At 44.9% G+C, this 17,680-nt stretch overlaps 1 protein-coding gene across 1 annotated transcript in view; it reads right to left on the bottom strand.

Moving 5' to 3' along the window:
• Nucleotides 1-8,069: 8,069 nt before the first annotated feature.
• SLC30A9 (solute carrier family 30 member 9) overlaps nt 8,070-17,680 on the bottom strand; it is a 29,981-nt gene continuing 20,370 nt past the window's right edge. The window contains exons 15-18 of the mRNA XM_087724844.1: nt 15,477-15,642; nt 13,800-13,929; nt 12,741-12,854; nt 8,070-9,856 (exon numbers count right to left, since the gene is read on the bottom strand). Coding sequence (XP_087580970.1) covers nt 9,812-9,856; nt 12,741-12,854; nt 13,800-13,929; nt 15,477-15,642 — 455 coding nt within the window. The 3' untranslated portion in view covers nt 8,070-9,811. The remainder of the gene's footprint in view (nt 9,857-12,740; nt 12,855-13,799; nt 13,930-15,476; nt 15,643-17,680) is intronic.

Raw genomic sequence — 17,680 nt, 5'->3', positions numbered from 1 at the left:
TAGAATTTCAAAGCCACCGGAAACTCCCGTGTATATTTAATAATAATAATAATGTCTATTCTTCCCAAATTGTAGCAAGTCTGTTCTAGCTGTTTCGTGTTATGTGTATGTGTGACAAAATTACCTCAAAATGCCACATCCCTCTCTTACGGCGTGGCCTCTTTAGTGGTGTACCCTTCCTGTGATGAGGCTTGTCCATCCCTTTGGTGAATACGTTGTCTGATAGGACGCATGCGTCCGCATTGCTCCGCTGTATAATGTCATTGTATGAACCATTTTTGTGTAACCTGCGTGCGATTCCCGTGTTGGTGTGTAGTGTGAAGAAAGTACCCGCCGTTCGAATTCAGCACATCAAAGCTTCGTAGAGAAAGACCTCACTAAAAGCAATACCAAATGAGATTTCCTAACGCCATCGCTCAAACGCGGCTCTTTTCCTTCGATCCGTCTTCTCGGTTCCAACGATCTGAGGTAATATTCAGCCGGTTCGGGCTGGTTCGCCCTAACCGGTCGCAGCAAGTGGGCCTGGCCACCCGCCTTGGCTCCCAAACGTCCGATGTGGCCTTGTTTTGGACACCACATGCGTGTGTGCACTCTGCCTGCACGAGCCCGGGTGCGTGCGTGCACACATTTGCGAACCTGTGGCAAACTTATGTCAATGCCACCGCTGCCGACGATGCGTTCTAAAGTACAATGGGGATAGAGCACCTTGTATCTACAGCAAGATGTCCAACCTTGGCCACTTTAGGAGCTGTTGACTTCAACTCCCAGAATTCCCCAGCCAGAAATGGTTTGGAATTCTGGGAGTTGAAGTCCACAGCTCATAAAATAGCCAAGGTTAGATATTTTGGGTCTATAGATTCTAGACTTGCACCAACCATTACTGTGTTTCCCCGAAAATAAGACAGGGTCTTATTTTCTTTTTTTACACACACACACACCGAAATAAGCGCCTGGCCTTATTTTGGGGGAGCTCTTATTATTTTTGAGGTGCAGGAGGCGGCGAGCGTCATCACCTCACGGCTGCTGCTGTGTTGCAGTATTTTCGGGGAGGGCTTATTTTTAGGGGGAGGGCTTATTTTTAGCGCATGCACTCAACAGCCCGATTGGGCTTATTATCCGGGGAGGTCTTATTTTCAGGGAAACAGGGTATAAACAAGTTGAAGGGACTAAAGGTTATTTCTAGGCACCACAGATAAGGAAAGGTAAAACTGACCATTACGTCGGAGTTCTTATCTACTATCATGCCTCCATCTTGGTTTGAGCAAAGTGGCAGAAAAAATTAGGTCCTTTTTCGTCTCTTCCTGGAAATGGGAGATACTTTCCAGTATGGAAGATGGGTTTTCTAATATTGTCAAGTATGGCATTAGGGAGACAATACTAGAGTAAACTTTTACATCCTCATTGGAATTCTGGTATTATAGAAGCTATAAAGTTTGAACAAAATAGCCGCGTTATGTATTTTACATTGCATATAAAATTGCTAAATGATGGTGGTGGCCTAGAGGTGGCGCTCTCGTCTCACAATCAGGAGACGGTGAGTTCGATCCTAGGGAGAGGCAGATATTTCTCTCTCTGGGCGCAATGAGAATAGCTCTGCTGAACAAAACTCCGCATTGGCAACAGGTACAGCAGTCGGCCAGGAAAACACTCTGCTAGCTCCATTCAGTTGCCCAGACTCCACCCCTGCAAGGGATTATGGGGGTCTTTGAAAGAAGATGATAAAATTGCTAAATGCTGAAGAGCTACTATGAGAAAAAGAGAAAAAAACATGGAATCTCATGAAATAGAACAAAGCTTATCTGGGTTCCCAAATGTTTGACACTTTTGGCTTTGTTGCAGTAAAAATGAAATGCTTTTCAGTACAAACATTGTATATAGACAATATATTGTATACATTGTCTATATACAATACAATAAAATAAAATGAATACCGTTTCAAAACTTGGTAGTGAAAAGCCATTGGTGTTTGCATCTGGCAATCCGCTTATTTTAGCTCTCTACAAACACAGTACCAGAGACTGACCTAATGGTTAACGCTTAAAAATATGAATTGTTCTTTCGTAGTTTCCCCCAACATTCTTTGGGCTAGGTTGCCATACGGTTGGTTTGTCTGGTGTAAAGTCTCTGCTACACCAAGGTGTAAACTCCTGTTTGCTTCCCAAAGCTACAGGTTTTAGAGGGCATATGAATTGGAAGGGAGGGAGGGAAGGAAAGGGAAAGGAATGGAAGGAAAGGAAAGAAAAAATCGGGAAGGGAAGAAAAGAAAGGGAAGGGAAGGAAGAAAAGAGGAAGGAAGGAAAAGGAAGGGAGGGAAGGAAAGAAAAAATAGGGAAGGGAAGGAAGGAAAGGAAGAGGAAGGGGAGAGAAGGAAAAATGGGAAGGAAAGGAAGGAAAGAAAAGAGAAAGGAAAGAAAAAATAGGGAAGAGAAGGGATGAAAGGGAAGGAAGAAAAGAGGAAGGGAAGGAAGGAAAGGGAAAGAAAGAAAAAATAGGGAAGGGAAGGAAGGAAAGGAAGAAAAGAGGAAGGGAAGAGAAGAAAAAATAGGAAGGGAAGGGAAGGAAGGAAAGAAAAGAGAAAGGAAAGAAAAATAGGGAAGAAAAGGGATGAAAGGGAAGGAAGAATAGAGGAAGGGAAGAGAAAGAAAAATAGGAAGGGAAGGAAGGAAAGAAAAGAGAAAGGAAAGAAAAAATAGGGAAGAGAGGGAAAGAAAGGGAAGGAAGAAAAGAGGAAGGGAAGAGAAAGAAAAATAGGAAGGGAAGGGAAGGAAGGAAAGAAAAGAGAAAGGAAAGAAAAAATAGGGAAGAGAAGGGAAGGAAGGGGAGGAAGAAAAGAGGAATAGAAGGAAAAATAGGAAGGGAAGGGAAGATAGGAAAGGAAGGGAAGGGGAAAGAACCAAAGGAAGGGAGGGAGGAAAAGGAAAAGGAAAGGAAAAGGAAAAGGAAAGGAAGGGACAGAAAAGGAAGGGAAGTGAGAGAAAGGAAAAGGAAAAGAAAGGAAAAGAAGAGAAAGGAATGGAAGGAAAAGGAAAGGAAAAGAAAGGAAGGGACAGAAAAGGAAGGGAAGGGAAGTGAGAGAAAGGAAAAGGAAAAGAAAGGGAAAGGAAAAGAAAGGAAAGGAAGGGTAAGGGGGTGAATCTTGTCACTTTCAGGACTTGGGGCTGGCTGGGGGAAGTCTGGAAGTTAGAAAATCCTCCCAGTCCCAAGGCCTGGAGCCCCCGTGGCCGAGGGTCTCCTTCCCTCCTGGCCTTGGGAGAAGAGCTGGGCAGAGGCCTCGGCCGAAGGGGGTCCCCCTGGGGGAGCCCCTCGCTTCTCCTCGTGTCTTTCGGTGTCCCCGATAGTTCAAGTTTGAACCTTTTACCTCAAAGGGGCAAAGAGAGGCAGCCGATCTCTCTCTCTCTCTCTCCTTGGGTAACTCCCAAGGCATTTGCAATCAGTTCCCTAAAGCACAAAGTACAGGCAGTCCTCGATTTACGACACTTCGCTTAGTGACCATTTCAAAAGTTGCAACCGCACTGAAGTGACTGACGACCACTTCTCACACTTAACGACCATGGCAGCGTGTGTCCCCACCCTCCCCCCCAGGCTCATCGGGTGATTTACATTCGGATCCTTGACAGCTGACTCACAGTTACGACGGTTGCAGCGTCCCAGGATCACGGGATTCCCACTTTTCCGACGAGTAAAGTCGATGGAGGGAGGGGGGGTGGGAAGCCAGATTCACTTAACAATTGTCGTTTATCACCTGCAGAGATTCACTTAACAACAACGGCGAGAAAAGTCGTAAAACGGGGCAAAACTCAACTCAGCCCATTTCTCACTCGGCAACGGTAAATTTTGGGGCTCGGTTGTGGTTGTAAGTTGAGGACTGTCTGTCTAAATCCCAAAGAGGATTTAAATCCCCCGAGAACCCTGGTTTAATGGCAGGATCTCAATGGATCAGCGACCGACTGCAATGGAATCTAGTCTATGGTTTCAGTGTCCTTTTAGGAAGAAATCCACTGCCTTACTCACTCTTGATCACAAAATCTTCCTCACTTTTTTTGTAGCTGTAATCGTTGCGATGCACACACCAGTGCCAACGTGACTTCCTTCCATTTTTCTAGGGGGGAAAATATATATATTTGTGGCTAGCCTAGAATTCATCTCTTCCGATATTTTTCTATTGTTTACCAAGTGTACGTCGATTATATTAAGAATTTTGTCTGGTGTTAAATAAGGAACCGGTATATCACAAACTTAGGGATAGAAACACACACACACACAAAAAGAAACCACTTGATGCTGTACAAAGTGAGCAATGTAATAGAGCCTAGTTGTGTTTGGGTGAAAATCTCTATATAGCATATGTGAATTGTTTTTTTTTTAAATGACACCAAGCGAAATCTTTTTTTCCCCCCCCGGGAAGTAAACATTTTTTTAGAAAAACACAATGCTATTTTTTAATCCTAAAGAGATTTTTTTTGTTACTAGGATTTAATACTTTGGGTGGTGGTGGTGAAGTATATATGCTTTCAATCCATTTGTTCTGCTGCATAACGATGCACAATAAATAAATAAAAAGTTTAACACTTGCCGGTCTGGTATGCTTGCTTACGAATTGTGTGTCTTGTGAGTCCTTGTAAGGTGTTACACTGAACTTTGATTAAGCAAGGAATACCAGACCCCCATGCTTGGAAAATAACACAACTGGGGGACGAATGGGTGGGCTGGGAGAGGAGGCTAACCACACCGCATGTCCGAAAAAGATGGGTGCAACAACTTGCCTCTGGAAGTTGTGAATGCTCCAACACTGGAAGTTTTTTTGGATAACCATTTGTCTGAAACGGTTATCGGGTTTCCTGCCTAAGCAGGGGGTTGGACTAGAAGACCTCCAAGGTCCCTTCCAATTCTATTCTATTCCAGTAACGCCAGTAACGGAAATTCATTCTGTTCTATTCCTTCTATATTCCCTTCCCTTTATTCTGTTCTCTTCTTTCAATGTTCTATTCTATTCCTCCCTCCTCCTCCTCCTCCCTTTTCTATTCCATTCCTTATTCTATTATATTGTTCTACTCTTTCCACTCTATTCTATTCCTTATTCTGTTCTCTTCTTTCCATATTCTATTCTAACTCTACTGATCAAATCTGGCCTTGCACTTGCTTGTCCTTTAAAAAAATTTTTTTTTAATTTATTTATTTTCAAAACATATATTGTAGAAAGTATATCAGCTGGTTACAAAAAGCTTTTGTGCCTCTCTTCCACCGTCATCAAATATAGTTCATATTAATTCAAATATCTTAAATATTTACTATATTAACATCATCATACCTCTACTTTTATTTGACTAGAGTTATTTAAACATCCTTCATCTTTAAGTATACCAAGATTCAATACATAACCACATGCTGGCATTTCATTTACTTATTTGTAAAATCCTCCATTAAGTCCTCATATCCTGTTTTAGCTAAACATCCAAAAGGACTTGCTTGTCCTTATAATTTTGTGGATCCCTTGGCAAGTACATAGATCAGGGATTTATTTTATTTTCCTGGATATAATGCCTAACATTACTCTCAAAATCAAGCCTCGTGTCCTGCAGAAAATCCATGGAAGATTAAACTGCGAGGCAGAGATGATTGAGACAACAGACTTGGCTAAGTTGGAAGGGACCTTGGAGGTCTTCTAGTCCAACCCCCTGCCTAGGCAGGGAACCCTACACCATTTCAGACAAAGGGTTATCCAACATCTTAAAAACTTCCAGTGTTGGAGCATTCACAACTTCTGGAGGCAACTTCTCTTCCATTGATTCACTGTTCTCACTGTCAGGATGTTTCTCCTCAGTTCTAAGTTGCTTCTCTCCTTCCTGAATATCTCCATGGGCCGGCCACACGGGGGGAAAGTCTAAATTTCTGTGGCATCAACCAAAGTTTAAAAGAAGGACGCTTAAAGAGTTGTGTGGGAACCCGGCTTCAGCTGGAAATTTCCCGCACGAAGACCGAAAACAAGGAGAGACGCCTTTGGTTCTAAATGTACAGAACAAGGTTTATCGGTAGACGCTAATTACATTATGTACAGCCGTTTTCCTGAAACTTAAAAAAATAAAATGAAATAAAATAGCATCATTACACATTCCATCATGCATAGAAAGATCAAAACGCTACTAACGCAGGAAGTGATTATTATTATTTTTCTTTTTTCCATACTACAAACCGACCCGGCACATTTTTGGGTTCGCCACACATAATTTTGTGCCACGGGTTTTTAAACAGGGTTCAAAATTCATGTCTGCGTATTCAAACGTACTTGCCGTCAAACACCCCCCCCCACCCCTACTTTTCCGAATTATAGTTTTAAAGATCTTTGCTTCGGGCCAAAAACTTTTCCAAATGGGTGCTCCCAATACGTTGATAAAGTGCATACAGAGATTGAAGCGTCTTTTGCAAGCTTGCCATCGGGGCTTGGATGACAGGGAGGTGCCCCAGATGTTGTTATTGTGCATTTTTGTGTTATTGTGCACGGCTACGGCCCTCTGATTGCGGTTTCCTTCTGGGAGTTAAGTTTCGTGGCTCCGATGCTGCAGGCAAGATACCCACCTCGCCATGATAAGGTGGCTGGATCGTATCTCAAGTCTCACACTAGTGGGAATAGCAATAGCAATAGCAGTTAGACTTATATACCACTTCATAGGGCTTTCAGCCCTCTCTAAGCGGTTTACAGAGTCAGCATATCGCCCCCAACAACAATCCGGGTCCTCATTTCACCCACCTCGGAAGGATGGAAGGCTGAGTCAACCCTGAGCCGGTGAGATTTGAACAGCCGAACTGCAGAACTGCAGTCAGCTGAAGTAGCCTGCAGTGGTGCATTTAACCACTGCGCCACCTCGGCTCTTGGGAATGGATGTGTAAACTGCCATCTCTATGCGTTTCGCTTCAGAGCACATGTGCCAAAGGCGTTTTTCCTTTTTTTTTTTTTCCAAGAGGCAACTGGACTCTTTCTTGGAAGGCGTTTCGCTTCTCATTCCGAGGAGCTTCTTCAGCTCCGACTGGACGGTGGGGAATGGAAGGATTTCTACTCCTTGCAGACAACTGGTTGTTTGCATCCTTTGAGAGAGCCGCTGAGGCCACCTGGAGGTTTGTCTGCCTCCTCAGGGTCACCTGAGTGGTGCGAATGGGTGTGAAGGCTTCTTGGAACTGCCGAAAAGGACTTGTGTTGTGGACTCCACGCTTATTTGCACCGCTCAGGTGACCCTGAGGAGGCAGACAAACCTCCAGGAGGCCTCAATGACCCTTTCAAAGGATGCAAATGACCAGCTGTCTGCAAGGAGGATCAATCCTTCCATTCCCCACCATCCAGTCAGAGCTGAAGAAGCTTCTTGGATGAGAAGCAAAAGATAAAATCTGACACAGCCCATGACCTGCGGACACAGATAAACCTCCAAGTGGCCTCAACAACCCTCTAAAAGACCAATAAGATCGCACAGGATGGGCCTTCTCCGGGTGCCTTCAGTAGGACAATGCCGGCTGGCGGCGCCTAGGAGTAGGGCCTTCTCTGTTGCCGCTCCAGCCCTATGGAATGAGCTGCCCCCTGAGATCCGGGCCCTACCCACTCTTCATGGCCTTTCGCAAAGCCATTAAAACCTGGCTTTTCCAGCAGGCCTTCTGATCGGGTGTTTGTTGCGTTCTTTTTTTAACTTTGTGTGTCCTATTGTTTTTAAGTTCTTTTAATTTCTTTTTATTCTGTAAGCCGCCCGGAGTCCTTCGGGATTGGGCGGCATGGAAACCTAATAAATTCAATTCAAATGACCAGCTGTCTGCAAGGAATATAAATCCTTCCATTCCCCATTGTCCAGTCAGAGCTGAAGAAGCTTCTTGGAGGAGAAGCGAAAGGTTTTAAAGAAAAACCAGAAAGTCCAGTTGCCTCTTGGGGAAAAAAAAGGGTTTCCTGCCTAGACAGGGGGTTGGACTAGAAGACCTCCAAGGTCCCTTCCAACTCTGCTATCGTGTTGTATCGTATTGTAAAACTCCTTTGGGATAACCATGACCTGGATGGAGGACTGAGAATCTCCACATACATCCTGACTTTCTATTTATAGAGGGGGGGGGGGGGAAATCCTTTCAAAGCCAATTAGCGCATGATCTGCCCCAGCTTAAGCATTAGCGGTTTGGATCTCAACATTCTTCCAAGCTGCCCCAGCGCACCCACATGTAATGCCCAGGCATCCCTTCTCTCCTCCTTCTTCAGAGGGGGAACCTAAACAGCTGCTACATTGGTCAGTAACGTCCTGATTATTCCCCGGGGAAGAGAAATTTCCTGCCCTCGGCCTCCATCTGCCATTGATTGCAAACTCAACCAATTCTCAATACATTCAACGTTCTGGATGGGAGCCAAACCGTTCCTTAAGGTGCGGTTTGGGGTCATCTTAGTACGATTTTAATTTAAAAAAATCAAAATCAAACGTATTTTAAGTTATCAGGAATTACTTTTAAGATGCGACCGTGTTTCCCCGAAAATAAGACAGGGTCTTAATTTCTTTTGATTCTCGAAATAAGCGAAATTGGCCTTATTTTCAGGGAGGGCTTATTATTTTTGAGGTGCAGGAGGCGGTGAGCGTGGTCACCTCATGGCTGCTGCTGTGTTGAAATATTTTTGGGGAGGGCTTATTTTCGGGAGGAGAGCTTATTTTAGCACATGTGCTCAAAGGCCCAGTTGGGCTTATTATCGGGGAGGTCTTATTTTCGGGGAAACGGGGTACTCAAACAAATACATTGGTTTGAGAAGAGCAGTGAGGAGCTAGCATTCATGACCCACTTTCCAAGAGAAAAACTTCCCTCCAGATGTGCTCCATTACAATTCTCACACTTGTCTGGGAAAGCCTTGAAGTCCACCGTGCTTGGAGGACAAGGGACAAGCCTGAACATCTGGAAAGTTCCTCCCGATGTTCCTTCTGGCGTCTCCCGCCAAAACATTAATAACATCCATCGTTGCACAAAGGAAAACAACACAATGGAGATTTTTAGAACAAAGCCAAATGATAACAAGCGATTTTCCGGGTTTGGCCTTTTGATTGCGCAAAGTCAACAGCTGGAAGATGAGATTAAAAACCTTCCAAATCTTTAGCCCACCCGTTTAATTATCTCACGGGCTGGTATCTTAAGCACCGCTTGGGTACCACGATTCCAAAACCTGCTGCTTTTATGTACACGGTTAGGAGGGGGAAATCTCCCAAAATTTGTCCAACTCTTGTGGTTCAAAGCTAGAGAGTTTGCTAGGAGTAAGCTACAAGGTCGTAACACTGAGCCAGAGGTTGGAAGTGATCATCTCAAACCATCTACAGGGAGAACTAAAATGGGGAATCCTGCAGACACCAAAATTCAGAGAAGGAAAAACTAAAAGGAAAAGAAATAGCAGATAAAAGACTACAAAACTAGAATTCCTCAAATTGAGCCTAGGAGAAACGCAGTCTTCAAACGGGGATGATTCTGCAAAACCAGATTAAAAATACTTGAAAGAGGGCTGTAAAATATATAGGGTGCATTTCTCTCTCCCACCCCCTCCCCCACCCCGAAACAGACATGTAAAATAACTTATTTAAAGTGTCTAGTTGCAAATGTTCTACGGATCCACGTCAAAAGGCAGTAAAAGCAGCTCTAAGTAGCCGGTTTTAAAGAAAGCCGATCGCCGATGGAGGTTAAAATCGGCATGAAAATCAGGGAACTTGAAATGGTTGGAGATCTCCGAAGTTGTAGCGGGTGGCTCCGTCCTCCAAGAAGCTGATCCCCACCCCCACCCCCCCAAAAAAAGAGATCTGAAGAAATGGATTCCATACGAAGACTACAATATTTCCAAATCGACATGCCGTACTTCAGGATTCAGTTTCTGAAATGGAATTAATTGTGTTTACTTGGCTTAAAAAGAAGATGGCACATTATTAGTACTGAAGTTTTCAACACACACACACACACACACAACAGTTACACTTACAACAGTTCACTTAATGACCGAAAAAAGTGACTTATGACCGTTTTTCACAATTACGCCCTTCCCAGCATCCCCCTTTGTCAGGTGATTAAAATTCAGATGTTTGGCAACCGACTCACATATATGACGGGTTGCAAGTTCTCGGGATCACGTGATCCCCTTTTGCGACCTTCTCACAAGCAAAGTCAAGGGGGAAGCCAGATTCACTTAACAACCGGGTGACTTAGCCTATCAGCTGCAGGGATTCACTTAACAACTGAGGCAGAAAAGGTGTTTAAATTTGGGGCAAAAGTCACTTAACAAATGTCTCACTTAACAGAGAAATTTGGGCTCAATTGTAGTCATGTCGAGGACTACCTGTGTGTGTGTGTGTGTGTGTGTGTGTGTGTGTGTGTGTGTGTGTGTGTAGAGAGAAAGAGAGGGAGAGAGAGAGAATACACACATACACACACTTTTTATTATTCATCCCTTCATCTTCCTCCAAGGATTTCGCGGGAGCGCACATAATCCATGCCCAATTTATGCTATACAAGTCCTCAACTTACAACAACAACCAAGGCCAAAATTTCTGTTGCTAAGCGAGACAACTGTTAAGTGAGTTTAACCCCCCCCTTTTTTTGACCCCTTGCCACAGCTGCTAAGTGAATCCCTGCAGCTGTTGAAGTTCGTAATCCCAGTTGTTAAGTGAATCTGGCTGGGACAGAATAGCAATAGCAATAGCAGTTAGACTTATATACCGCTTCATGGGGCTTTCAGCCCTCTCTAAGCGGTTTACAGAGTCAGCATATTGCCCCCAACAACAATCCGGGTCCTCATTTCACCCACCTCGGAAGGATGGAAGGCTGAGTCAACCTTGAGCCGGTGAGATTTGAACAGCCGAACTGCAGAACTGCAGTCAGCTGAAGTAGCCTGCAGTGCTGCATTTAACCACTGCGCCACCTCGGCTCTTGCTAGTGAAGCCCCCACTGTAGCTCTGGGGATCAAAGGCAGGGGGTGGAGATGAACAGCTGTGGCAAGAGAACTATTTATCTCCCTGCCGGATGGACTTGTTAGCCTGTGGTGAGAGAGCCTCAGCCCTCAGATGGGAGAGTCAACAGCCCCAGGTCTGGAGGTGGCTGAGTCCAGTGCCTGACGCGCAGATGCACAGAAGGCAGAGGAGAGGAGAGCAGTGGAAATCTATGGGCCGGTCCTTGGGACAGAAGAGCCACCGCTGCTAGCGAAGCCCCACCCTAGCTCTGGGGATGAAAGGCAGGGGGCGGAGATGAACAGACGTGGCAGAGGAGAGGAGAGCAGTGGAAATCTATGGGCCGGTCCTTGGGACAGAAGAGCCACCGCTGCTAGTGAAGCCCCACCCTAGCTCTGGGGATCAAAGGCAGGGGGCGGAGATGAATAGATGTGGCAGAGGAGAGGAGAGCAGTGGAAATCTATGGGCCGGTCCTTGGGACAGAAGAACCACCACTGCTAGTGAAGCCCCACCCTAGCTCTGGGGATTAAAGGCAGGGGGCGGAGATGAATAGATGTGGCAGAGGAGAGGAGAGCAGTGGAAATCTATGGGCCGGTCCTTGGGACAGAAGAGCCACCGCTGCTAGTGAAGCCCCACCCTAGCTCTGGGGATCAAAGGCAGGGGGCGGAGATGAATAGATGTGGCAGAGGAGAGGAGAGCAGTGGAAATCTATGGGCCGGTCCTTGGGACAGAAAAACCACCACTGCTAGCGAAGCCCCACCCTAGCTCTGGGGATCAAAGGCAGGGGGCGGAGATGAATAGATGTAGCAGAGGAGAGCAGTGGAAATCTATGGGCCGGTCCTTGGGACAGAAGAACCACCACTGCTAGTGAAGCCCCACCCTAGCTCTGGGGATTAAAGGCAGGGGGCGGAGATGAATAGATGTGGCAGAGGAGAGGAGAGCAGTGGAAATCTATGGGCCGGTCCTTGGGACAGAAGAGCCACCACTGCTAGCGAAGCCCCACCCTAGCTCTGGGAATCAAAGGCAGGGGGCAGAGATGAATAGATGTGGCAGAGGAGAGGAGAGCAGTGGAAATCTATGGGCTGGTCCTTGGGACAGAAGAGCCACCACTGCTAGCGAAGCCCCACCCTAGCTCTGGGAATCAAAGGCAGGGGGCAGAGATGAATAGATGTGGCAGAGGAGAGGAGAGCAGTGGAAATCTATGGGCTGGTCCTTGGGACAGAAGAGCCACCACTGCTAGCGAAGCCCCACCCTAGCTCTGGGAATCAAAGGCAGGGGGCAGAGATGAATAGATGTGGCAGAGGAGAGGAGAGCAGTGGAAATCTATGGGCTGGTCCTTGGGACAGAAGAGCCACTGCTGCTAGCGAAGCCCCACCCTAGCTCTGGGGATGAAAGGCAGGGGGCGGAGATGAGTAGATGAGGCAAACAACTATTCATCTCCCTGCCAGTTAGCCACTGTTAAGTCTGCGGTGAGAGAGAAACTTTGCCGGGGCTGCCGGCGCTCCTAATAAAGGAATTTTTGAGTTCCCTTCAGAGGGTTTGCGGTGTTTGGGGAGCTGGGTCAGAAGAGCCATATCCTTTGTGCTGTGTTGCAGGAATTACGCAAGGCAATTGTCCTCTGGGGTCAAGGCAAAGCAAACTAGTTCAAAGCTGAACACCAGTTAAAGGAAATGGAACACAAATGTTTGCCTTCTTTCTTCTCCCAAAAGACGCTTGCTGTCTTCTTAGAGCCCCAGAGGCATGTTCCCCAGTCCAACGTGACTATCACATTTAACGTTTTATTCACTTGTACGACTCTTTGACCGGCTAGCTGCTTACCTTGAGGTCTTTTTCAAGCCGGTCCACTTCTGCTCCCAAGGTGTCAATGATGTTTTCCCCGTGTTTAAGCATAAACGCCTCTAAATCTTCAAGAGTTTTCACCTGCTGGATCTCCTGCCATCAAATTAAAAACATAAAAGGGAGGGAAGGAAGGAAGGAAGAATAAAGAAGGAAGGAAGGAAAGAAAGAAAGAAAGAAAAAAGAGGGAAGAAAGGAAAGAAAAAAGAGGGAAGAAAGGAGATAAAGAAGGAAAGAAAGAATGAAAGAAACAAAGAAAGGAGGGAGGGAGGGAGGAAAGAAAAAATAAAGAAAGGAGGGAAGAAAGAAAAGAAAGGAAGGAAAGAAAGAAGGAAAGAAAAAAGAGGGAAGAAAGGAAAGAAAGGAAGGAAAGAATGAAAGAAACAAAGAAAGGAGGGAGGGAAAAAGGAAGGAGGGAAAGAAAGAAAAAAGAAAAGGAGGGAAGAAAGGAAGGAAAGAAAGAAACAAAGAAAGGAAGGAGGGAAAAATGAAGGAGGGAAAGAAAGAAAAAAGAAAAGGAGGGAAGAAAGGAAAGAAGGAAGGAAAGAAGAAAGAAGGAAAGAAAGAGAAACAAAGAAAGGAGGAAGGGAGGGAGGAAGGAAAAAAGAAAGGAGGAAAGAAAGAAAAGAAAGAAGGAAGGAAAGAAAGAAAAAAGAGGGAAGAAAGGAAAGGAAAGAAAGAAGGAAAGAAACAAAGAAAGGAAGGAGGGAGGAAGGAAGGAGGGAAGGAAAAATTATCTTCTGACAAAGATCTTTTTCATTTCTTCGCTCTTTAAGTTACCTCCCAGGCTTTCTCTCACCTGAGCTTACCAAAGTGATATTTTAAAAAACTGACATGATAGTAGGCTGGCGTGGCTACGTACAAATCGGGGGGGGGGGGGGGGGCAGGGGGGATGCCATTGAGAGGCTTAATCTGCAGAATTAACATTTGGAAGCCCAGGTATTCCCCCCCCCCCCCCGTGCTGAGCAAAGTGCCAAGATACAGTAACTGCACCTGAAGGAGACCAAGTTTTGTGGGAAGCCAGGCGTGGCCTTAACGTACTTGTAGCAGTTGCTCAATGTCTTGTTTTTCCAGGTAGGAGCGAGTGACCACCCGCCCATCGAAGTCCACCTCTGCTTTGAATCTCACTTTGTTCATCCCCATATCTGTAGCTTTGACGTCATGGATCGCTCTAAATAGGAGGAAGCGGGAAAAAACAACAATAATCGGCCATTAGGAGTTTTTAACTCCAAAAAAATTGGAAAACATTGGCAGGAGGAGATTTCTCCCGTCTTCCTCTTCAAAGTTCCCTTCCGTGAAGCCCTTGATAGCAGTAGCAATAGCAGTTAGACTTATATACCGCTTCGTAGGGCTTTCCGCCCTCTCTAAGCGGTTTACAGAGTCAGCATATCGCCCCCAACAACAATCCGGGTCCTCATTTTACCCACCTCGGAAGGATGGAAGGCTGAGTCAACCTTGAGCCGGTGAGATTTGAACCGCTGAACTGCAGATAGCAGTCAGCTAAAGTGGCCTGCAGTACTGCACCCTAACCACTGCGCCACCTCGGCTCCTCCTTGATGCTCTCTGGGCTAGGTGGTTTTCTTGCAGATGTTTCGCGACCCAGCTAGGTAACGTCATCCGTATTTGTATTTGTATTTTATTATTTGTATGCCGCCCTTCTCCGGGAGGACTCAGGGCGGCGAACAATTCAAGGGGGGGAAAAAAGGGGGAACATAAAAGACAAAATACAAATAATAAAAGTAGACAACAGTTGCACAACCATACATGTCGAGAGGGGAGGGAACTCATCACCCCCAGGCCTGCCGGCAAAGCCAGGTTTTGACAGCTTTCCGGAAGGCCTGGAGAGAGGCGAGGGTCCGAATCCTTGCGGGGAGTTCGTTCCAGAGGGCCGGAGCTGCCACAGAGAAGGCCCTTCCCCCGGGTAATAGCCAGGCGGCATTGGCTGGTAGATGGCACCCGGAGGAGGCCGACCCTGTGAGATCTAATGGGTCTGTGGGAGGTAATCCGTGCTAGGAAGGAGTGGGATTTGCCAAATAAAAAAGGAAATACTTCCTCGCCAAGAATCAACACCCAGATGAGCTTAATAACAAAATTAATGCTAGACCAATAGCAATAGCAATAGCAGTTAGACTTATATACCGCTTCATAGGGCTTTCAGCCCCCTCTAAGCGGTTTACAGAGTCAGCATATCGCCCCCACAGTCTGGGTCCTCATTTCACCCACCTCGGAAGGATGGAAGGCTGAGTCAACCTTGAGCCGGTGAGATTAGAACCGCTGAACTGCAGATAACAGTCAGCTGAAGTGGCCTGCAGTACTGCACCCTAACCACTGCGCCACCTCGGCTCTCTGGTTGGACCAGCAATTGAGAAGTAAACAATGCCTCAATTAAAGGAACTACCAAATCAAACAAATAATAAATAATAGCCTAATCCAGGAACCATCCCATACACACTGACTGACTGGGCAAGCCACCTTGTACATAAACAAAGAGCAAATCCTACTCCCTTCTAGCACTGATGATGTGACCTAGTTGGGTCTTGAAACGCCTGCGAGAAAACAGATCGGCTCAGAGAGCACCAAGGATCCCCCCACACACACCGATCAACCCTGGGGGAGGAAAGATTTTCTTAGTAATCTCCCTTCCACATTTCCAACGCCCTGCTCCAATCTTCTATTTCTGGTCGATTATAGCCAATTGGGGCCACGCAGGTCTCTTACCGCACAACAGCATCACATTCCAATAACTCGGTCAACTTCTGAAGACGGTCGGGCTGGATGGATCTGCCCAGGAGGGCTTCTGTGTTAGTGTAGATGAGGAATGCCGAGACAACTCCCAGCAGAGTTCCCACGCCCAGAGAGCCCAGGCTGTCATAGTAGGGGTTGCCTAGAAGAAGAAGAAGAAGAAGAAGAAGGGGGAAAAAGTCATCCGATGAATATCACAAGTGGACACGTTCTCTTTTCGCATCCTTCTGTTGGGAGATGCAAGCGACGGCATCTCGGGTTCTTCCTTAAAATAAAATAAAAAAGAGCCTATCCAGGGTGGGGAAGTGACACCGGCTTAAAGAGTGTGCCGTTTTAAGGAGGAATGCGTTGATTTATTATTTATTAAATCCCTCACATCCCTGACACTAACTGTTTTCAGTTTCTCCCCTCGAGATGCTGCTGTAGGGAATTGCACGCAAAAACAGCCAGGCAAACAAACACAAGGCCCTCCTGCCCATAAAATCACTCTGTTATACAACACATTCTCACAACACTGTCTTATGACCTGACATATCAAACCACCTTTGCCTGAAGTGGTGCAGGGTTTCCTGCCTAAGCAGGGGGCTGGACTAGAAGACCTCCAAGGTCCCTTCCAACTCTGTTATTCTATTCTATTCTATGCTATGCTTTTATTTCTATTCTATTATTTCTATTTCTATTCCCTATTCTATTCCCTATTTCTTTTCTATTCCCTATTTGATTCTAATTCTATTCTATTCATTCCCTATTCTATTCTTTCTTTTTCTATTCTATTTCTATTCTATTCTTTCTATTTCTATTCTATTCACTATTTCTTTTCTATGCCCTATTTGATTCTAATTCTATTCTATTCATCCCCTATTCTATTCTATTATTTCTATTTCTATTCCTTATTCTATTCCCTATTTGATTCTAATTCTATTCTATTCATTCCCTATTCTATTCTTTCTTTTTCTATTCTATTCTTTCTATTTCTATTCTATTCCCTATTTCTTTTCTATTCCCTATTTGATTCTAATTCTATTCTATTCATTCCCTATTCTATTCTATTATTTCTATTCCCTATTTCTTTTCTATTTTCTATTTCTTTTTTTCTTTTCTATTCTATATTCACCTAGTAGGACTGTATTACTTATTATCCTCCTATTACTTATGTCCTTAGATTCTCACAACTATAATTTCTTGTTGTATCTCATGATTTATGCGGATTGCTCTTGTTTAGTGTCCTATCGTGATTTATGCTGATTGCTTGTTCAGTATCCTATGACGATCAGTGACTGTTGCATCTAATAATTTATGGTGATTGCATTTTATGATTATGATCATGATTTATCATTTTGTTGCTTGTATGTACATCAAGGGCTTCTGCACTGGAGACACATTCCTTGTGTGTGTGTGTGTGTGTGTGTGTGTCTACAAACACACATGGCCAATAAAGAATTCAATATTCTATTTATTCAGCTGTCTGACTAGACTGGATTAAGCAAAGGGTGGGGTGGGGGGAATCCGCTTTGTGACGCTCGAAACACTACTGAGAATGTGGGTGGATTTATCACGCATATGTAAATTCTGGATTTACTAATTTAAAAAGGGTTGTTAATTATTTGGGAGACGATAATCATATTTGTGACTGCTGCAAAGAAGATCAGAAGTAAGTTCTTCTAAATATTTGTCTTTTTCTTTCTTCTGTTTTCTTCTTTCCTGGATTTCCAGTGTTTCTCATCACCCCTTTTTTAATACCTTTTTCTTTCTTTTAATATTTTCCTTATGTTTCTGTAGCTTTTAATCCTGTATAAACTCTTTCTCACTAAATCTATATATTAAAAAACAGCTCTGTGTGTGTGTGTGTGTGTGTTCCAGCATAACTCTGTAATGCCTCGAGCAATTTCAACCAAACTTGGTACACAGATGACTTACTCTCTGGAAACAAATACTGTGGTGGTAACACACCCCTAACACCCCTTGGGGTGTGTGTTCTGTTAATATACAGCCTGTTGTGCCTTAAAATGGCTTCTACTGTACTGTTGTAAAATGAATTCTACTGTGCAGCGCAGTGGAGTTGCCATGGGAATGGCTTCACAGTACTTCCACAAGGGGGCTCTCTCTGGTAAGAGGGAAAATCCAACATTAGAAATTAAGTTTGGTCAATTTCCCCCTATAAATAAACACCGGGAAACACC

Source organism: Thamnophis sirtalis, unplaced genomic scaffold (genome assembly GCF_051295495.1).
Source record: "Thamnophis sirtalis isolate CommonGarterSnake01/CBP01778 unplaced genomic scaffold, rThaSir2_p1.2 scaffold_10, whole genome shotgun sequence".
In the NCBI taxonomy this organism is placed as follows: Eukaryota; Metazoa; Chordata; class Lepidosauria; order Squamata; family Natricidae; genus Thamnophis; species Thamnophis sirtalis.
The sequence above is the reverse complement of the archived record's forward strand: the minus strand, read 5'-3'. Positions and strand labels throughout refer to the sequence as shown.